The following is a 24081-nucleotide window of genomic DNA, read 5'->3' as shown; positions in this document are numbered from 1 at the left end:
TTGTCTACGTACCACTCAGCAATTGTTAACTATTACAGCTTAGAAATCATAGTTTCAAGGGAATGGATTTGTTCCCTGAAAACTAGCATCTCACTTCACTAAGCATAAAGTTTCATGCATTCTAATAGCCTTTAGGGGGAAAAAATGCTAGATCTTCTAAATTCAATTAAAAGAACATGAGATCAATTGAGTCATAACTGAATCTCTGTGACCTGAAAGGAAAAAAAATGGTAAGAGAATAGGAAATCAATTAAATTAGAACTTTAGTAAGCTGCTTTTCTACTTTTTTATTTTTACAATAAAAAACACTGACATTTTAATATATATATTCTAAACTAACTGATGATACTATCACAAGTACCTGCAAACATATGTATATTTCCTTCATAAGTAAGTGACATATTTTATTCTGTAATCTTTTCACCAATTTCTTTCAGACTTAAGTTGGATATTACCTTAAGTATTAATCTTATTGCCTACCAATAACAGCCATATTTCCTGTTGCATATTCTCTAGTTCAATGCCTAATTACAGAAGCAATCAGCAATATATCATTCTGTTTTGCTTGTAGTCAGGCAGCATATTTATTAAATAAATAAATAAATAAATAAATAAATAAATAAATAAATAATCAAATAAATAAATAAATAAATAATTGTATGTAACTTTCACAGAAAAGGATCTTGGAGATAATCTCTTGCAATTCTCTTTGCAATGCAGGAATCCACTACAACTTCCTCCCCTTATCATTCAGAAATCACCCTCAAGCAGGGTAGGAGAACCCCATGTAATCACCCTGATGCCTGATTTTTTTATTCAGTGACACAGTTTGAAATGCTGAATGAATAGCTCTCAATCTTATGATTGCCCTTGTGAAAAAACTGTAATTTGTATTTGGACTTCACGAACAGGTTCTTAAAAGTGTTTAATTTTGTTGGATCATATTGAACCTGAGTTGGACAGTTGCCTTTATCTAAATTCCAAACTTTTTTTTTAAAGCATGGATTCAAACTTTAAAATTAAGGATTCTCAAAACATTTAAATTGAAATCAAAAACTATTTGGTGGAAATTAATGGGATTTAAATGGCTTAATTTAGGCTGCCATCATATATATAGAAAATCCCATTCCAATCAATTGGTCCTCACTTCTGAATAAATACAATGTTCATATTTATTAAGCTCATTTATTGCAAATTTACTGAAATTGCATCCTGGATTATGAGTATTTTTTTAAGTCCAACTGAAATACCTTCAGAACATAATAAAGTGCTTTTATAATAAAAGAAATATTATTTTCCCTAAACTGAAGGATTTTTTTAAAAAAATCTATAAGGATAAAACCTATATACTTATTCTCTTCTGGAATTCTGTATCTTCGTTTAGGCTAAATGACATATAACTGGTTCTTTACAGAAAAGCATTGATGAACTGCTCGGAATGGTAAATTATGCAGGGAAAGTGTATTCTGAGCCATTTAAACACACTTTCTTGAAAATTATCCTTGTGACGTGACAATTAATTTTCATGAGCCAGGACCTTATTCCTTACGATTCCATCTTCCATGGGTCAGCCTTGGAAACACTTCCTTCAATAATGCCTTTCTATTTCATGTAATTCATTTCTGCCCATTTTCTCCAGACTTATTAATCTATTTTTAATGCCTCTTAATCATTCCGCTCTATCTTGGTTTTACTGCTACAGTCTATTTATGCCTTATTGAGCTGTATAGACCAGCCCATTTTTCCTTATTTTCTTTTTTATATCATCTTGGTGTTTCACCTAATATCTCACTCTTGCTAAGCTTCAGTCTTTAAAATGAACAAAAGAAAAAGAAGAAAACCATGCAACTGCCTTATTACCTACAATTAGAACAACTTAACATTAAGCTATTGTCAATGTGGAATAATCAACAATTAAAACTAGAATTTCAGAAGCAGCATTGGATTTATTTATTTAAAACATTTGTATAGCCACCCATTTTATATCACATTCTGGATGTCTCCCATAAAAATCATATAAAAATGACTGAAATCCTAATCATTACAATCAAAAACCCATGCTTCCGACATGCAGTCATGTCGTCCTTGAGAGATAAGCCAGATCTTCAGTGCTTTTATGGAAGGCTAGGATGACAGAGGCCTGCTGAACTTCAGGGGAAGAGTGCTCCCTAGGACAGGGCTTCCATAGAAAAGGAATTGTTATAAGGTGGCAGTGTTTAAGGGTAGGGACTAGGAGCATGCCCAGCCTATCTAACCTGGTAGGGTGAGTATATGATTTTAGGAAAAGAGAGTCCTGAAGATAATCTGGCCATATTTAAAGGTGATCACCTTTAAAGGTGATAACCATCAACTTGATTTGCACCTGGAAAAAAAATGGAAGGCAGTGCAGCTGATGCAACAGAGATGTTACATGGATAAACTTAGGGATACTCATCACTGTGTGTGCCGCTGCATTCTGGACCAGTTGAAGTTTCCAGGTGGTCTTCAAGGGCCGCCCCATATAGAGTGCATTGCAGTAATCCAAATGGGAGGACACCGTGGCATGACTGACCATGAGTAAGGATTTATTTTCCATCTATTCATTCTTTGCACACCCTGTGATATTCAATTGCTTCTGGGAATCTAAAGAATTGTCCAGGTTTTATGGTCTTGGTCTAACAGGCATCTTTATGAGGAACACAAAAACAGACTCATTACTTAAGGTTAATGTCAGCAGTGTTGTATTTCACATTGCTGGCTTGCAGTAAAGGATTGTAAAAGCAATGAGCTCTTCATGGATAGACGGCATCAAAACTGCCTAGTTTTTCACGTTTTTTGAACAAGCAAAGGTACCAGTTAAAGACTGTTCTCAGTGAGCAGAAAAACATACATAACACAAAAGAATGTTCAGAATGTTCCAAGGCAAGATATTTCTCATCACTGCACTGGGGTACCAAAATGTGATAAGGTAAGAAATTTTCATCTATCTTTCCATATAGTTTTCTTGCCCTTTGAAATAGATGGGTTGATCAATACACTATATTGCTTACCTGGAAATGAAAACCAAGAGTTTAAAATCAGTGGCAACCTTTTATATGAAATTAGGGTTTTTTTCAATTATGGTAAATAAAATAATAAACTGATATAGACATGACTGCCTTCTGAACTCTTCCTTACTCCATTCTGAAATCATCTCCCTACATTTTAGAAGACTCTTACCATGATTTTTGACATTTTACCTTGTATCATCTGACATTCTTATAGAGACAGACAGACAGAGTTTATATTAAATCCTGTTCTCCACATTTGTCCTATTTAAGGTATCTGGAGAAAATAGCTTTAAAATTCTCACCAAAATTATTACCATTCTTTTTAAAAGAATTTCTTTCATGTAGGAAGAAACAAATATTTTCTCCTTTCTGAATCCATTTCAAAGCCAAATTGTAGAAACTACTAAGTTAAATTCACCAATGAACTGATAATATAAGGTTGCTTTCTATTAGAAAAGTCCATAGACAATGAGAAACATAAGATGCCAGCAATTATAAGCTACATTGCCTTTTTTCAAAATATATGCTGTTTCTTAACCTTTTTCAGGTTCTGATTTTAATGTACTCTATCATTAACCCCTTTTCTAATATTTATCCCAATATTTATAGTTCATCAAAACCCAGTCTTGCCTGAACTATACATTCTTTTCTCAAAAGGAAACTGTCCGTCAACTTTCCTATATCCATGGGATCTAGCAAGGAAAGTGGGAGTGAACCATCTGGTTCATTCTTTTATAGATATTCTTTGAGTGCAATCCTATACACATTTATGTAGGTGGGAGCTTCTCTTAAAACAGTAGAATTTACTAAGGGCAACATGTATTCAGGCAACCTGTTTGTCTTGGCAGGGTGTCATTCCCTTGAGGTAGGGTAAACTCCACTAGGACTTCCGGAATCTATTACTGCAAGTTATAATATAGAATGTTGACAGCCTGACAGGGTCTATCTGTCTGTCTGTTTGTTTGTCTCTGTTTCTCCCTCCCTCCCTCCCTTTCTCAGGGCTAAACTGGTGTTTATATAACCACCCTTGCATTCCTCCTTACAACAGATTTCCATATTTCTCTAAAGGATGAGATAAAGGCTATACTTATCATGGTATCTCTAACATACTGTATTTCATGAATTCTTTGTATAGTGTTATTTCATTTTGAGAATTTGGTAAAGCAGAAATATTGAAATCTAAAAAAGTAAAAGAAATTTCCAAGAACTTGGTGAATCCTCTCCGTTTTTTTTCATTCTTGATAATGGGAATTAGTGCCAATAGCAGCCAATTTAATAGTAACTTGAGGACAAAGCCACTTACCTTATTGCAAAGGCAACTGCCATTTTTGGTGCCTGCTGAATAACATTCACAGGGTTTACAAACATCCAAAGCTGAGAGATCTGCATCTATATGCCGATAGAAGAAATCATTACACAACTCACAATTTCTTCCTGCAAAAAAAAAAAAAAGGTTATGCAATGTAGCTTTCAATTCATGAAAATTAGCTGTATAATTCAAAATTAAATACAATTCCCTTGAGAGAATTATATAATTTTCAGGACGTCCATTTTAATGCACCTTTCATCTCTACCTGCCAATTTAGTGATCCAGAGCATATGAAACAATGAACCTGTTACAAACTGTGCTTTACTCCATTAAACTTCCATCTGTTACATAACATGACATTCCTATGAAGCTCAGCTGTTGGATACCTATTTTTTAAAATTGGAAATTATTCTTAAACTTCAAATTTTTCAATATGGTGCTAAGAACAAAAACCAAGAGTATTGAAAGCTCCAAAAAATATCACCATGCAAAATGATGATTTAAGCAGGTACATGTTCTTGTTTTATAAATGTTTGGCATGAAACAAAATTAGAATACAATTGTATGAAATTAGAGGATTGCAGTGGAGTTGTCCTGTACTTAAAATAATTCATTGGATCAGAGTCACTTCTGCAAATTCAAGGATCCATTCACATGAAGAATAGCCAACAAAACTGCCTTAGGAAGAGGAGTTAGTTTGTTCTAGTAGAATTTATACTACTTGAGGGTATCTATTGTTCTGAATTACACATAGGAATTTTTCCCAATAATACACTGAGATTAAAAACAATAGTGTTTATTTTTAAATGACACAGAAGTGCAAAATATCCCTAAATTACTGCCTAATCTCATCTAGTTATCCCATTATAATTTAGTTTGGTTTTGTATTTTTTGAACACCTATCATCAGAACAATCAGAGCAACAAGGTCCTATTAAAAGGGGAATTTGTGGAAAATCACAAATACCATAGCATATTGTTCTTTCCCCTTTATTGGAATGGGCATGCCTTCTTTAAAGTGGCTTCTGATCCAAAGCAAAATCATATTATAATGACTTCTGATAGCAACTCTGTGTTCTTTATTTTCTTGACAACTATCATACAGTATTCTGACATTATACTTAAATTGCTAAATTAAACTATACTTCATTACTTATTTTCCATTTATGATATTTTAACTGAAAAAAATCTTTAAATTTCAGTCAGTTCAGTGCTGGACAAATCTGGGATCTTGTCTATGCAAAATATGCCTTCTTTGGCCCTTCCATATAATATGTATTGCATAATGTGACAAATACTTTGATCTTTCAATAGTGATCGTGTATATTACAAATAATACACATGCATGCAAATCATGTATAGAAATTAGCGATACAGGCTCCATCTTATTTTGTACCTTGGTATTTCCAACAGACTTACAACTTTTTAGTACATAATTTTTACTTCTTTCTGTAATGCATGGATTTACACAATAAATAATGTCCTTGGGTTGGGTGGAAATAATTCACATTATAGAATTCTACGTTTTCTATATCCACTTCTAATTAATGATACTTTGGAAGAGCCAGCCACAAAACATCTGCATATGGCCCTGCAAATATATGTGCATTCCACTTGATTGTGATAATTACCTGAGGTGTTATGTTGACAATTATCACAGACTCCACCACCACCTCTATAATATTCATTAGGAAAGTAATCTATTGTCCTGTTGTAATGACAGCTTACAGCATGGCTAAAACATTGACAAGGTTTGCAATTATAAGCATGAACTTGATCTCCTGGATGGAATGGCTTGTCATTGTACAGTGGCTGACAGCGATCACACTGAAATAAATAGAGAATTAGTCAGAAATTATTGTTTGGAACAGGTACACAAATGCTATATGCCCCTTGTTACATATTGACCTTCGATCATTAATTTTTTTAGAGACAGAAGAAAAGAAAAATGATTTTTAAAAAACTGTGCTCTACAAATTATTTACAGGAAGTCCTTGAGATATGACCATATTAGAGCTACCCATTACAATTGCATGTTGCAATAGCTGTTAAATTAAGTATCTCACTTAATAATTCCCCCATCCCTGCTCCTCCCACCAATGCAATTGTTAAACAAATGTGTAGACCACTAAGTGGAATATGGTGTGACTCAGAGGTGGGGGAGGCCTTTGGATGCCTAGCACAAGCCCAGTCCTGCCAGCCTAGCCCTACCAAGGCCTCCCCCAACCCTGAGACACCCTGGGCTCTGCTTCCTGCCCTTTAGATCCTCATAGGTCTTTCCCCATTCCCACCAGTTTCCCCCAAGCCTTAGGCCTGATTCCCACCCCCTCCTCACTTATCTTTTGAAGAGTGCCGAGGCCTTCCAGAGTGCTGAAATTGATTGTTTCATCACGTGGCCATATGGCACAATTCTGGAAGTGGCAGTGATATTTAAAGTACCAGAAAGCAATTCAGCCACTGAAAACATGGCGACTCATCCTGGAATTGCACTACGTGGCCAAGAGACAAAGTAACCCATTCTGTTTGCTAATGCGGTCTGCAAGCCTCTCAGAAATCTCCAGGTCCTGAGGTTGCACAGCACTGAAAAAAGATGCAAGAAGCTTCTGCAGCACTGTGCAATCCACATTAAGACAGCAAAATGGAGCACTTTGTCCCTGGGCCACATGGTGCAATTCTGGGATCACGCCATGAGGCTAAGTGACAGTGACCTATTCCAATGCTATGGAAGGTGTCAGAGCTCTTCAAAACATACTTGAGAAGGAGTGTGTGGGGCCTGGTGGGGTAGGAATCAGGTCTAAGGCCAGTGGGGAGCTGTTGGAGGAGGGAAATGCTTGCAGGGACCTGGTGTGGAGGGTGGGGGAGAAGATAGGTGGGTGACACTGCAGCATCCCTATGGATGATCATAAGTGTGAAGGAATTTGAGAGTACTGCAGCTTCGGGACAGAATCATACATAAGTAGCTTACATGCAAATCTATTCTTGAAATAAGCTTTATCTTACTTGAAAATCTCATTATTTTTCTTATTTAGGATTCTCAATAGCAGAACCACATCTGGTTGAAACAACTTTAACCATCTGTGCTAAGGACAGGATTACTTGAAAACTATCTATGTTTGCCTAGAATTCTGAAACACAGATAGAATAAGTGGTAAAATGTCTCACTGTTGCTGTTTGAATATTTAATATTTGTAATTGTACAATTATTTTAAAAAAAAAATCAGGCCATATGATTTTCCTGCTTAGCTCTTAGTATCTGGTAATTATTACCATAGGAATGTCTCTGTGGTACAACTGTTTCCTTTCTTTTCTTCTTCTTTACTTCTCCTTCACAATTGCATACCATTGTTTCCTCAACCTCTGAGTTTCATGGCAAATCATGAGACTCAGTACATAGCTTTACAGTATGTATACACATTCTTCTCACACCCCATAATAGTTTACTGCCATGATAGAATGTATGTACATTTTGATAGATGTACATAACAATGTATGCACATAAGGAGACATAAACTCATTAACCAATAACCTCATTAACTAAGATGATGAAATGCTACTTATTGCAGAAAAGACAAACAATAGTTCACGTATCTATAAAGTAGCAGTTTTATTAAGTCAAAAGAAACACAACCAATGTAGACATGGGATTGTTCAGGCAGTTTTTCAAGTTTCCCTCCCCTAGTCTTGATTAAAATGTCTTTTTTTTAGTAGACAAACATCTATGGTAAACAGAAATCTCAGTTGTATAACACTGGAGAAATCCTATTCTTCACATCCATTACCTTGATAATATTCTTGGAAAGGAGCTTTAAATTTGCTCCCTCCTGACATCAAGATTAGGTTATCCAATATAGAGATGTATCTGAAAGTGTAACAGTAATAGATAATGGCCAAGAATTACTAATCTATGCTTTAATAGGGTGTGCAGAGAACAAATTACTTCACTAATAAACCAGAATTTCACTATTTTCTTGGTTTGTAGACACTTGGGACTGTCATGAGACTAAACTTAGCATTCTATTCCATTCCAAGAAAGGATCCATAGAATTTTGTCTGTTTTAAAAAGTCTCCATATATGTAAGCTCAGTTAATGCAAGTTGGAAAAAAGAAAACTAAACAGCATCTTGTTTACACATTCAGTTTTGAAAAAAAAAATCCAAATTAACAAGGGTTCATTGTATGATCTTTTATTGAATTGCTTTAATTAAATTTAACAGAGTTTAGACAGAATGAACTATTCTAAAAGTCCAAACTACTAGAATTAATTTATGTACACAGGGTATGAAATTCATATTTAATTCCCCCGGGGCTATGGGTTCAGACAACCATTTTAAATAATGCAGAAAGAACCTTTCCCATTAGGCATTACACAGACTCTAGTCAGCTACATAAAATGCTAGTATATTTATTTGGTCACTGTACATTTCTCTAACCTATGTAAGAGCTTCTTTAATTTCTTGTCAGTATGCTAGCTTGCTCGTCTTGAGAAAACTCTGACAACTTCCATTTTAATTGGCTATTTGAAATGAAGATCTCACAGATTTTCATCAGCTGTGCGAAGTAAATTGCATTCCTGTGGGATAACAACCAAATTTTTTGCTAACGCAATGGCTCCTCTAGCAGATCGTCTGGAAATGCGGTCTTTAAATATTCGAGACTGCATCTTGCTATTTCAGTGAATACTTTCCACAAATTATTTTAGAAATCTGGGATCTATGGCCTGTGAAATTAAATCAGTTTGCCAAGGATGAGTTTTTGGGGAAAACCCATCATTATCACAGAAATCTTGAAAAAAATATTCAAACATTTTCAGCTTATAAAATTTCTCGTATAATCTATTTTGGTCTTCACTGTATGTCAGAAATTGTTTGGACAATCCATTTAAAGGTATTTATTTTCATTCATGCATACTTTTGTTTTGACAACCACATCTGAAGCATTTTGTTTCATTCAATATATTTGAAAAAGATGCACCTACATATTTTATCACCAGGAAGAAAAAATAGCTTTGTATATAAATATAGTACTCTTCCATGGATATGAAGCTCTCGTTAAATTGTTTGGCTAAGCAGTTTTTGCTATTTTTATACAAAAATGACTAGTTTATTAATAAGCCCTTAAATTATGCATATCATATCCATGGTTATGACATAGCAGAAGATACAGATATGGTAACAGAAATTAAATAGTCCTATTAATAATAGCATGGATATGGTTGTCATCAAAATTCTTAAACTGCATTTTTATGTGTAGGAAACAGTAAATTAACTGTTTACCAAAATATTCTATATTTTGGGCCCACCTCTATGTCTCCAATAATCTAGTCAGGGTACCAGTTGGATCTGTGAAGTTCTACTCTCAAAAACCCCCAGCCAGCATGCTGGGAATTACAGAACTGAAACTTATAAAATTAATGTACATCAATTAACATTACATTGAGTCCATCTATAGTTTAAAAAGTAACAAGCCAAGCCTATCAACACACATTTGAGTGTAAAATTTCCTAAAGCATGTAATTAAAATAGAAATAAATGGTCAAAAAATCAGAACAGAGAAAAATATATCTTCATAAAAGTCTTCAGGGTCTGGACTCAAACTTGAATGAGAATGAAACTTGAAGAACTGACATGACCTTACAGATTAAAAAAATATTTTTTTTCATACTTACACTTTATTTTAATTCTCAGCCAAAATCTGCTGTAAAGCTTGCAAATTACTCAGGATTGGGCTGAATCCCACCAAGATGGAATGCTTCAACACACTGCCTATGAAGACTATTCAAAAACTCCAGTTGATACAGCTGTTTTTCAAAGTGCTGTTATAGTTTATATGCTTGGTATCTGGAGGACCAGCTTCTCTCAATAGGGCTTATTCTAAAAAGGCATGTTGAAGATTCCCCCTAAGGGAGCCCAGAGGTAAGGATTCAACAACAAGCCTTTTCATGTCTGCCCCAATCTTATGGAATGGCGTGCCCCCAACCCAAGGTCAGAATTGGTCCCTCACGACTAAGATGGGGACATGTGCCAAGATTTTGGGTGCACAGAATGCATTGTATTGGAATGGCTGTCAATTATTTATGTCTGCTATTATTTTGTGCAATTTAATTTTATTTAATGGATTGGTTTTAGTGATCATATTAATCTCTTATCTATTTATGAGTCATATATATGCTATATGCCCACATGCAGAGACACTTATGTATTTATATATATTCAGAAATGTAGATAAGAAATCATTCAACTTCTAAAAGCTTAGAATTAGTGCTACATATTTAAAAAAATGGTTAGGAAATGGTTTGAAATGTGTAAACTGCAATCTGCAATAACATGATGCATTTTGTTTTTATTACTGGGAGCAAAACTGCATGCAAGAAGCACCTTCTTCTTACTATGAAGGAAGGATTATTTAAGCTTTTTAAGTACAGCCACAGTAGATTAACCGTGATTAGAACTGCAATAGCTGTGGAAATCACCAAAAAGAATGACTCCAAACAGAAAATGGTAGGGCACTAATTTAACTTGTTTTCATACAGAATCACGAGTCTCAACAGAGTACTTGGTGAACTCCAGATTATATTAAATATTTATAATTAACTCTGATAAAGTGCCACTTCATGATACTTGTTCCAATTAAAAAGACAGCATCAACTTGCATTTCTAAAAGACTTATTTAGAAAAAAAATCATTTTTGTGATGGACCATCATTCTAGCAACCTTTTACAAATTAGAAGAATCAAGCTGATTTTTAGAAGTTTTATCAGTCTTTTAAAAACTAATATAAAACACTTCAAGCCAAAAACTTGCAATAACTTCCTTCAATCTTTTCTGCATGTACACCTGCAAGCTTTTCACTCCTTTTTCAAACTCTTTGGTATAATTATCCTGTTAAATGCCCTCTCACAAATCCACTGGAATTGTGTGACCATTATACTGAAATAGTGTGACCAAGTTGCTAAAAGCTGGCCACAATGTGTGACAAAGTCTAAAAATGGGAGATGAAATTAGGTTTACCAAGCTTAAAAAGGTATGTACTTTTTCCTCAAAAATATCACTGCATTGTGTTTTGGCAATTTCAACACGCTGGAAAGTGGCAACTTGTGCTTCACCCAAAAAAGGACAAAATATTCACAATGTATCATAAATTTGAATATATTCTGCTGCATATGTCTATAAATGTTTAGAAAGAATTATTACAATTTAAATAGGAATGCAACGTGTCTCAAGATGGAGAAGACATAATTAGATAGCTTAAACTGCAGCTGCTGTTGAAGTACTGCTCCAAAGTTTAAATTCTCTCTTCCTATGGTTATTTAATTGCACTTGGATTGGCCAATTGTTAAAGTAGAAAAAAAATATCCTTTGAGGATTGATTGTAGTCAACCAAAGAAAAGAAAAGTATTCCACATAATCAAATTCTGCAAGGAAATGTACATTCAAGGCTCCCAACTTTTGGGTGCACAGATAAAGCATGGTGTTATAAATACACTTACTGAATTAATTTGGCAGTCCACAAAATCTGAAAATTACTCCCCTATGTAAACAATTACTATCTCTCTCTCTCTCTCTCTCGATCTACCACAAACAATGCCTGTTCAGGCAATACCTTTGAACATAAAACTAAGCAGCTCCTCAACTTTGTAAAGATATGCTGAATTGTCAATAAATAGCTGGTTATTCAAAGATATACAATGATTGTCTATAGACAATAGGACTGTATCCATGAAGATTGGCTTGTGAGCCACATCCCAAACATGATTTAAGAGGGAGGGGATGCTCACCAGTAATTCTATATTTAACACAAGGATTGAGTTCATGTGAACTTATTATCAGAAGAAAGCTACTCAAGAGACCTGAACAGAAGAACAGGGAAATCACTGGATTTCCTACGATAACCAAAATCACATTTAGCATTTAGAATTGCCGCACTTTTGCTTTGTTGTTTCTTGCAAAATCTTGAGCCCATAAAGCATTGAATGAATGAACGAACGAACGAACAAATGAACGAATGAATGAATTAATGAAACACTTGTAAATGGATGGGTATGTTGAGATGAGGGAAGTAATCCAGTTTTATCTTTGCACCCTAGCTATTCATTTAGTAATTTGCCCAAAAAGATGCACTCAAACTTGTATAGAAACAGTTTAAAATATTTTAAACAAATAACAGCAGCAAACGGCATGGCACTGCCACAACCACTACAGCCTCAGCAAACAACAGTAGGAAATCAAATAAGAGGGGGAAAAGGATTTGACTATCCACACTTTAACTGGAATAAACTGATTTTCAGCTTAATAAAAGATATGAACAATACAAATCTTCCAAGACATTCTATAATAAGACTTCAGAAAAGATCCTATAAGGCATTTAGTGTTGTTAACTGAATGCTTCAGTCATATTAAAAACAAGAATGAGGTCTCCCCTTCCTTTTCACTGTTTTCTTTATACTGCTGCATTTTTTTCTATTCTAAGATCCTTGCAACTGAGACTTATTTTAATTTCCCAACAAAAACCCATACAGACTAAATATAATACCGCACATTGTATAAAACATAATTCAGTGTTTTCTTCTTAAGATTGTTATTCACCTTAAAGCTTTACTTTTGATAATTGATACTAAAAAATCCTGTGAAGAAAAAAAAAGGGGGGGGGAGATGAATCTTAAGACTTTTGGAAGAAATAAAAAAAATAAACAAATCAGACCTTGCTTATATGTTTACAATGGACTTAATTCAAAAATTTAAACTATAAGCAACTTCAAAGATTCCTATGTAGAAACTAGGTTTGACTGAGACCCCAGTGTTGATGCACTAAATCACAGGTGTCAAACTCGCTATATCACGTGATGTGTCGCGATGTATCATGACTTTTTTCACATTGCCGGAGCTGGGGTGGGTGTGGCTTCTGCATAATGCATCCAGCCTGCACTATACCCCTGCACTAAATACTCTGTTTCTTGTAGGATCTGAGGAAACTGCCTTCTCTGTAGCAGTCCCTACCTGGTGGAACAAGTTCCCTCCAGAAATCCAAATGGCCACAACACCAGTGGCATTTTTCAAGGCATTAAAAGCTTTGCTCTTCCTTTGGGTATTTGGACCAAGTTGTTAAGCAAGTCCTGCTAGTTGATTAGTTTGGTTGTCTTTTTTATTTTTACCGATTGTGAATATGGAATGCTTTTAGATGTGGAATGTGTTATATTGAGAGTTGTTTCTTTCTTTTTAACAAATTGTATTGTGTTGTCTTTCAGTTGTAATCCCATTCATTGCCAAGAGTAACTGATGTGATTATGGACATATACATTGTTTAAATAAAACACACCCACACATGGAAACACACACACACAAACAATAGGATGTGAAGAATGTAAATCATAGGAAGAAAGTAAGACAAGAATTGTTCCTACTCTGGGAAATGGCCATTGTCAGATACTAAATGGGCTGCTCTGAACAATCTTAACAGCTCTAAAGATGGATGGATGTTTACTAGGCCCAATCCTGAACCAGAACTCAGAGTAGAGTCAAATTCCTTTGAAAAACCCTGGACTTTGTGAGATGCTAGAAAAAGTTGCCAACAGGACAGAGAGGAGATTCCTGAGAGAGGCTTGCTTTCTAGTCATCAGTCTTCTCCCAAAATGTCCTTCAGCTTCCAGCACCTTCTAATCAACTTTTAACTTGGTGCGAGAGGAGTTGGCTAGCACTAAGCTCTTTTTCCACTTTACCTGGGATAAAACTTACTACATTGATCATTCTGAATTAAGAACATTTGCACTGTGGTTATTTAAGGTGATTGTTAGCAATAGCACTTATATATCGCCTCTCTGTTGACAGAGTCAGCCTATTGCCCCCAACAGTCTAGGTCCTCATTTTACTGACCTCAGAAGAATGGAAGGCTGAGTCAACCTTGAGCCAGTCAGGATCGAACTCTAGCAGTGAGCAGAGTTAGCCTGCAATATTAAAGTAAATTCTAACCACTGTGCCAGCACGACTCAAATAGGGTGAGAATCAAATTCTGGCAGTCAGCAGAATTAGCCTGCAATACTGCATTCTAACCACTGTTCCACCACAGCTCCGAAAAGCTTATAAAATTAACTGTTAATTAAACTATATAAATTATAGTTCCTATGTATATATAGGAACTATCCTATATATAGTTCCTATGTAAATTATTCCTGTATATATAAATTGATAGATGCAACTGAATGGAAAAATAATTATTAAGAATTGTATCTTTCTGCTGTAAGTACTGCACGTGGCACAGGATTGAGTATTGTGCAGAGCACGGGTTATGTACAAGACGGGGGAACAAATCCTCCCCCTCTTTGAAAAGTATGAGCTAGAGATGCTCACGAGCACCAGATATTAAGATTCCAGGACAGATTGACCATAATAAACTGAAGTAGACAAGATTGTTTATATCTTGGTAGAGTTGTTACTGCAATGATAATAAGATTTCAGTGATGGCTTGCCTCCTCTGCTTTGTGGTCTAATAATCTGAAGACATGAATAGTTTTGTAGACCTATCCCAGTGATCTATATTCGCTGCAAGAGCAGAAATCCCTCATGGCAGTAAGCTATGAAAGGATGAACCTCACTGGATGACTGTGCTGCTTTGAGGGAATACTTGTGCTTACCCTCTCTTAGGGTATACTTTAGAACAGGGCTTTTCAACCTTTTCACCCACCGTACCACTTTTAGGATATGGCAACATCCGAGTACCACCAGTCGCCTAGCAAGGTGTCAAAAACTTGATGACCCCCCCCAAAAAGAACAAGTAGTCCTCAACTTACAGCAGTTCGCTTAGTGACTGTTCAAAGTTACAATAGCACTGAGAAAGTGCCCCCGAAGCCACAGCTGAGCAAGACACCTGCCTGCCCACCCAGTGGCGCTCTTCCTCCTGTCCGAGATTTTCATTATTGTGAGCATTTCTGTTGAGGATTGTCAGTAGGGGTGGGATGGGGGGTGTTTGGTTTTTATTCACCCCCATCTGCTGGGTGGTTGCAGCAGGTTTTGGTCACTTCACATGACTCTGGGACACTGTGGCCGTCATAAATATGAATCAGTTGCCAAGCACCTGAATGTAAATCATAAGATCCTGGAGATGCTGCAACATTCCAGCTGATTGGCACTTCTTCTGGGCTCAGCAGAAGCGCCAGGATCAGTGCCGAGCTCCAGCTGGAGCCTGGCACTGATCCTGGCGCTTCCACTGAGCCCTGACAGCTCCGAAGAAGCGCCGATCAGCTGGAAAGCGGCACTGATCCTGGCACTTCCGCTGAGCCCTGACAGCCCTGCAGCTCCAGCCATCTCTCGCTCAGGCTTGTGCAGTGCTGCCACCGGTTCAGCTCATTTCCCTCCCCCGCTACCACTTTTCTAGCATGGTCACGTACCACCTGCCAGGTGCTAATGTACCACAGGTGGTACCCGTACCACTGGTTGAAAAGCCCTGCTTTAGAATAGAAAAACAATAAGAGATATCCTTAGCTGCTCTCCCTAGTGAGGTTCTACTTTTCTCATAGAAAAAGAACTCATTGTAGATAAGTTTGTACCAGATTTGATTAATGCACAAAAAATGTAATTACTTGGTAACTTCAATTTACTACCTGTGTAATTGTTGCTATCCGTAATAGAGCTCCTAATAAAGATCATAAACTAATGTTTGGCATTCATATACAATTAACATCAATTTTCATACAATTCTCACCCTTCGAACACCTCCTGCCCTTTGCATACTATAAATATTTGCTTTTGGTTAATGGTTTTGAATGCTGCTCTAACAAATTCTTCCTTTCTCTTCAATTACAGTAATATTTGGTGAAGCAGTTGTGCCTTTACTATTCAAAAACACTCCTCTCGGTGCTGAATGGGACAAGATCTGTGTTCAAATTTCATGTCTGAAGTTGTACAGACAAATATGTATGTTAAATATCACAGTGTGAGATTAACACAGTGTGTTAATTTCTGTCCACAAACCTTTTTGAGTCACAGTAATTGAGCACCAATAATTCTTTTCCCCTGAAACACATTTTTCACCAAATGTTAAAAAAGATACCAAATAAAGATTTTAATTATATCCAGGTTGCCTTTATAAAAACATAAAGGTTTTCCTTAAAACATATCCTTTTTAAACAAACAAACAAAATTCTTACCCCTTCTGAACCACTTGGCCAACAATATCAAAGACGATACTTTTTAAAATTTCCATTTTGTGATCAGCATCTGGAAAGCTTCCTGCTGGTTGTGGAATTCATTAATGGGATTATTTGAAGTAGCAAGAAGCTAATGGAATTAAAATCCAATACGAATCATTGTCTCACAAGATTCTAAATCTAAACCTCAGATTTTGAAAATTGGGATTTGAGGTGAAGCACATATTGGAATAAAACTTACATTGTTGCCTTCTGTGTAGCTTTCCTTGGAGCAGAGACATTTGTATGGACTATGACTTGTGTCACAATGATCAGCATGGCCAAAGCAATTACATCTGTAAAACAATACAGCTTTTGAGAAGAAAAAAGAAAGCAAAACTGACTAGGAATTCCAGAACTTGCAGTAACAATGTACCTGGAGGGCAACGTATTGGATAAGGGTGATATATAATTTGAAAGGGCACCTTCCAGTTATTGTTTTTACATTGTCATGAATGTAACTGTCTGCTTCTGTTAAAGATAACCATCTCAGAAAAGGCTCAATTAAGTGTAGAAACTATTCCATGTCTCTCTTGATTCAGCATTTATAAATGTCAAATATGTGCTGCTTTCAAAGGGAATAAATTGACAGGACATCTTGCAGACCAACTATTAAGTGATCAAATGCACATTATGTGCTTTCATTATGTACTGTGTAGATGCAAAACCCTAATTATTAATTAGAGTTAACACCTGTGTTTTCAACATTAACCCTTCCATCTGTAATTTCACAACTTCTTAAATGCATTATTTCCTTCAATTTATTTTCACAGTTTTTGATGAAACGCTCTCTTTTCAAGCTACATATTCATGGAACAAGACCTAGAAGTAATAACAATTTTAATTATAGCTCTGTATTTTCTATAGGTGCCAAATTCCAAATAAGGCATACAACTGGTAATGATATATGCTAATATAACTCTACTAATAGCACAAATGGCAATATATTTTATTTACTTACTGCAACAAATTGTAGTAAGGAAAAAAATGACAGCTGAAGGTAAATATAGGCTTTAATTACATAATGAAAAATCCTTAAAATAGATTAAATTATGTTTAATTATGTATTTCAAGATAAATAGATAATTCAATCCTTGCTAATGTGAAAAACAACAACAATAAGATGTCTCCATCTGCACTGCTATCTGGACATACAGTATATCATGGAACACACCATCCAGTTTGAGTGAATGGGAAAAGCTACTGGAAAGGTCAATTATTATTGTTTACTTGCTAACTATACATGGACTGTTTGTGTTTATAATTGTACAATCCTAATAAAATTGGTCATGCTTAAGTTCCAAAGAAATTAACATATTTAACTGCATCTTTCAATTGGATTTCAGTGGGGTTTCAGAACAATTCATTATGTGGATTACTTGTTGAGACTATTCTTTTATTGTCAGTATCCCCAAATCCCATTGAAAATGTGCACCTATATAGACATTTCATTTATAGAACAAAAATTATATTTATTTAATTCACTTATTCAAAGATAGTGTCCTAGTTCTCCAAAATTCAGTTAAAATAATTAAAAGAAATATTACACTGAAATTATAATAAAATAAATACTGTATTCAAATAACAATAGATAAAATTTTCTCCCTAAAGAAGTCTGACTTATTGTATTTTTCTCTTAAACATAAATTCCCAAGCTGTAAAAAAAAATAACACATCTTTCACTGGAGACCAGCCATTACTTAATTTGCATTTTATTTACAGGGTGTAATTATGCCTTCAACCAGACTTGTGACTTACCATATACAATAAAACTGTCAGTCATAGCTAACATAACATTTTTTTTGCTGACAGAAGCCTCATTTTTAAGAAGAAAAACTAGCCAAGACAAAGAATTTTGTTCATTACTAAGCCCATTACAACTGCCATAGATGAGACACTATAATAAAAATTGAAAATATGGTAGATTCACTTTAAAGCAGATATACCTCTTCATATGAATGATCAAATCCAAAATTTAAACATTATTGATAAATGAAATATGAAAGATGGAAATTAGTCAAGCCATTTTAGATTCGAAATCAACACTGGAGTGCTATATTATATAAGGCTGCATAGTGTTTCAAATCTTAAAGTGAAAAAGATGTTTCAGAGCTGTCTGCAATTCCTTATACAAACATATTTTTTTCCCTGAGATTGTGTGGCAATTGAGGATGGCATGTACTTTCTCCCAGGAAAAGATGTGACTGCTTTCAAGATAGATAGGGGCTATATTCATATCCCCACTTGTTGCAAAGCATTTTTTTTACTTTGTGTCCAAAACACTGCACACAGCCATAAGACTACATTCTCATTTGCATGTATATAATACTGTGGTGATCTTTTATCCCAAAACTCAATTTTAATAGGAATGTTACACAACTTACCTCCCACTGATTGTAATTTCATCAATTCCATAGTATCTATGTCCAAAATTAACCCAGGGCATAGTAGTGTGATACTGGTCAAATAGATGAATCTTAATTTTTGAGACTTTGACAAACTCTTGAAGTAATGGTGTATTGTAGAAATCATTATATCCTGGCCGATGATTTGGTTCCGGACTAAGAACACTGAAAGTAATATTTCCACTGGAATATGGAGTATGGCTATTGAAACACAGAAAAAAAAATGAATGTCCCCAAATTTTCAGGGTTTTGAGAAATTGTAATTCCCAAGCGCTAGAATGGAAGCATCATATTTATTTAAAACAATATGAATCTTTGTTTCAGATTACAGTCTCTCCCAAGACAGAATTTAGATAACAATAATAACAACAAATAGTCAAAACTAGTGAAAATAAAACAGCTGGCTTTTTAAATATTGTTGTTTTTTTTTTTAAAAAATGACATTCTGCCCTGATTTAAGCAAAGTCCATGGCAATGCAAGTCTTTAGAGTCAATTTTCTTCTCCTAGCCCATTCCAGAGGTAAGAAGCAACAAGCTCTATTCCCTTGTGTCCTCAAATCCGACCAGCTTCAGAGAAAATCCTATTGCTGACCTTAGTGATCTGATTGTTATGGTGTTACCAGCAGAAATGGTCCTTCAAATAACTTTCCCTTAAATTGGTTAAAGAGTTAAAGGTTAAACATATTTTAAATGTTAGCTTAGAAACACGGTACAGCTGGTGCAACACAGGTATCCCATAAACCAACTGTTTTTCTTCAAGCAACATCCAGATGGTTGCATTCTACACTAACCAAAATTTCTGAATAATCATTAATAGCAGGCCCATAGTTGATTATTGTCATTTTCACTGGATGTCACTTGTGCTTACATAACTGGGCCAACTTCTAATTACTCCAGATAGAATCATACCTGATTTACCAGCTTAAAAATTATGTGGGCCACTACTGCTCCTAGATTTCTTCAATAAAGGACAATTTCAGAATTCCCAAAGTACATTTAATAATAATAATAAAGTTGGAAGGGACCTTGGATGTCATCTAGTCCAACCCCCTGCTCAGGCAGGAAACCCTATACCATTTCAGACAAATGGCTGTCCAGTCTCTTCTTAAAAATTTCCAGTGTCCCTCTCACAGTTACTACTATTAAGCAAGGTACCCCCTATACTATACCTGTACAGTTGGGTTTTCTTGCCTAAATGTAGAACCTTACTTTTTTCACCATTGAATTTCATTTTGTTAGATAGTGCCCAGTGTTCAAGTCTGTCCAGATCCTCCTGTATCCTAAGCCTGTCTTCTGGAGTGTTAGCTATCCCTGCCAGCTTGGTGTCATCTGCAAATTTGATGATTTCCCAATCTATCCTCTCGTCCAAGTCGTTGATGAAGATGTTGAAGAGCACTGGGCCCAGAACAGAGCCCTGGGGCACCCCACTACACACTTCCCTCCATGTAGATGCGGTTCCATTGAGGACCACACGCTGAGTACGGCCGGTCAGCCAGCTACAGATCCATCTGGTGGTGATGCTGTCTAACCCAAATTTTTCTATCTTATCAAGTAGTAGGTTGTGATGTAATTTATCAAATGCCTTACTGATGTCCAAGTAAATTATATCCACAGCATTCCTCTGATCCACTAATTTTGTCACTTGGTCAAAGAATGTGATAAGATTTGTCTGGCAGGATCTGTTTTTGACAAACCCATGTTGGCTTTTAGTAATGACTTTGTTTGCCTCTAGGTGTTCGCTGATTCGTTGTTTGATTCCTTTACCAGAAATGCAATGTCATATTATGTAAATCTTCAACCTGAATTGTTGGTTTTGCTATTCCCAATATTAAGCAATCTGTCTTCCTGTTATTATTAACTTTCAATTGAATTGCTCATATCCATTCCAAAACTCCCTCCATTGGGTTCAGGAAACCTAAGTGAAAGCTAAATTTGAGCTGCATCCTGATGGGACTTCATTCAAAACATATCATGAAGCTATAATTTTGTGATTCATAACAAAAACACAACTGGCACTTAGTTAATCCACTAAGTGGATCTAGTTCATTTTAAGGGAAAAACAATGATCTTTTTCCTGACTTCTATTTTTGACAGTGAAATCAACAACTCTAACAACTCTATTGGAAATAGCAGCACATGTGTTTTCTTTGGACTCACTCATAAAACTGTCCCCAACTCCTATCTCCTATAAATAGGACTTAAGATCATGGTATGCAGGGCAGAGATACAGTATGAAAGGAAGAGGTTGCACCACACTGATCAGCCATTAGGGTTTAGTTACTAATGTAGAAGCAAATTTCTGATTGTGCAGCCACCTGCTTTATAGAACCACACAGTTATTTTTAGAAATATGGCATAATATACATGTATAAATTTTTGAAACATGATTTTTATTGAGGCCATGCAAATCTGAAAGGGATGCTACATTTCATTTGGGTGCAAATGAAGTCTGCCAGTATATATTTTCCATAAAAACTATTGTGAAATATATAGGTGTTTGGTTCTTGAGGTCACCACTTACTCCAAGAAGAAGTGAGGCAGATGAGCAGACCTAGCATTGATTAGTCAAAACTAGATATAAAACATATGCCAGAGAAAATTATAAATAAACATAAAAATGACTGATTTCCATATATATTAAAATTATTTTACTTGCACTAAAATAATTCTATCTAGACTTAGCAAGGATATGCATAAATAATTTAGATTCCTTTCTGGTGATTTAATTCACAATTAGGATGTAAATCCCTACAATCAACTTTGGCTCTTGGTGACCTCTTGGGTGTGTCCTATAAGGAATTGTTTTGCCATCTATTACAATAAAATATGAAGACTTGAAGATATGAAAATGGATGGAAACTTAAGTGCATTCTTATCCTTTAATGAATAGTTCTCTACTATAATTTGTTTGCAGATCAATACAACATAGATTTTTTTTTAAAAAAAAAAAATCCAAATAGCATTATATGGCAAATGTGCAAATACTTCCTGATCAACAGTATTTAAATCTAGGAGAACAAGTAAGATGTCCTGTTAACTTTAGCTTTAAAATCACAATGGTAACTCATTTCCTATCAGCTAATTCTTCCTTTGGTACTTTAAATGTATGTCCATTTTGTAGGTGTAATTAGGTGTAACCTCCCTATGCAACATTGTTTACCTGCATCACCTCCTATTATTATGTCATGTAATTGAAAGAGAAACACTGTTCCATTATAAAATATTTCTACAGTAGCACCATTTCATACATTAGCACTTGAGGTTTTTTTTTTAAGATGCACTATTTCATACGCTGGGCTGTTGTTTTTAATACACTTTTGACTATTTACCAAAACATTTCCTTTTGCTGAGCTAGTTAATCCTGATAACTTTTACTTCTTTCCATCCCTTTGAATAATATGTAAGCCAACTATGTTTTACTGAATATGAATGCACCTTCAACAGCCTTTTACTCTTCTCCTGTATAGTAATGTAGGTGTGTGTAGAAGTTCAGAGAAAATGCTGACACTTTTAATAGCCTATCTGCCAAGATTGAAAAGAAGGGGAGGTGGAAGAAAGAGGCAAACAAACAGCTATTGCACCTGGTGGAATGGCCCCTGATGGGTTTTCAGACAAGTGTTAAACATTCCTGATGCCCAGTGTTTTCTAAAATGTCCTCAGAGCTGTTTCAATTAGAGAGTTATAGCTAACTGTAGATTTAAAGGGGGGGGGGGGGAAAGCAAGCAAGAAAAGCCTTATTATTTACTTTATACAAAGCAACGCTCTTGTAAAAATTCTAGAACAGTATGTAGCTGCAGAGATGTTGTTTCTTAAGGCTATGCTAATCGTTCACAATTCTCAAAAGTGAAGATATGCATTTACCAAGCTAAAGGCAGGCAAGCACTCACTATGCAGTTTTTGTGCAAATCACTCTTTCTTTCTTTCCCCACCTCCGCTTTTTTTGGCAACACAGTAAGTACAAAATAAATAAATACTCCCCCCCCCCTATTTTGTAAGCTTTTCTGGTCTTTAAAACTATCCACCTTTAAAGGCTTCTGACAATCAAGTTTTCAGTTTATTTACTAAAATATATGCATTGATCTGTTGGAATCCAGCAAATGCCATTTGGCTTTTATATTAATTTATGTAATACTGTTAATAGTCGCTATTAAATATCTTATACATTCGTTCATCTCCTAAGTATTTTGGAGGCATTTACTTTTTTTTTTTTAACGAAGACATACTTAAGACTCAGGAGTGGTGATCAGATCATCTTAATAATATATTTCAAATGGGGCAGGAAACCACTATCTTGGGTAGTATGCTGAAGACCACATTCAAAGAGTGGGGCTAAGAAATGAACAGTCAGGTGAAAAATACCCTATATATTAATATAGACCTTGCTTACCAGCTGCCTTGTGCAATGACCATTTGAAGTTATGATAGTGCTGAAAAAATAACTCTGCAATCAAGGCACACATTTACAACCTTTACAGTTCGTCAGTCATGCGATCACCATTACAATCAGTATGCACTGTCCTGTGGCTGAATGATACTTTTTCTCATCCACTGTCCCTTACAGAGCAGAGAGATTGGAGAGGAAGGGATTACAAGAGAGTAAGCAGGCACACAATGACCAATACACATCAAAAACAAGCAGTCCCAAATGCACTACACAAATAGCCAGTGTATTCTCCACTGTCTGTCTGCTTACTCACCTGTAATTTCTCTCTGCTTGGAGGGGAAGAAGTGAAATAAACAGATCAGGAATAGGAGAGATTGCCTAAAAGTGACTTCCGGTGGCAGGCGATTTCGCTGGTCGCAGCTGTTTGCTGCCTCCCGCCTGTTTTGCGTAAAAGCCGGTTTGACAGCCAGCATCTGCTGTCAAACGGCTTGATACCTTTCCCCTGGGCATAAGGGGATCGGTGAGCTGCCCGGGGTAGGAGTTGAGTTCCCGAGTCGTCCTATATGGACGATGTAGGTGAAAACTCCTCCGGAGCCCCGAGGATTCTCCGCGATCCAGGACGCCTTCGCTTCGGCGAAGCAAGAAATCGCCGCCGCCGCTGCAACTTGAAGTTAACTTGTGAGTTTACTTGTAAGCAGACGAACCAACTTTGGAAGCTTGCTTTGTATTTTGGACTCTACTTTAACTTTTATAACAAGTTTCTCCCCGTATGTGTGGAGG

The 24081-nt window shown here is 35.7% G+C and overlaps 1 protein-coding gene across 1 annotated transcript in view; it reads right to left on the bottom strand.

Annotated features, from left to right (window-relative positions):
* LOC107293460 (usherin-like) overlaps window positions 1–24081 on the bottom strand; it is a gene marked incomplete at its 3' end in the record, with an annotated part of 212151 nt that overhangs the window by 139233 nt on the left and 48837 nt on the right. Inside the window, exons 7-10 of the mRNA XM_015822612.1 lie at window positions 18897–19118; window positions 16715–16808; window positions 5969–6164; window positions 4333–4463 (exon numbers count right to left, since the gene is read on the bottom strand). Coding sequence (XP_015678098.1) covers window positions 4333–4463; window positions 5969–6164; window positions 16715–16808; window positions 18897–19118 — 643 coding nt within the window. The remainder of the gene's footprint in view (window positions 1–4332; window positions 4464–5968; window positions 6165–16714; window positions 16809–18896; window positions 19119–24081) is intronic.

Source organism: Protobothrops mucrosquamatus, unplaced genomic scaffold, assembly GCF_001527695.2.
Source record: "Protobothrops mucrosquamatus isolate PMUCROS unplaced genomic scaffold, P.Mucros_1.0 scaffold1626, whole genome shotgun sequence".
Taxonomy (NCBI): Eukaryota; Metazoa; Chordata; class Lepidosauria; order Squamata; family Viperidae; genus Protobothrops; species Protobothrops mucrosquamatus.
This window is presented reverse-complemented; position numbering and strand designations above follow the sequence as displayed.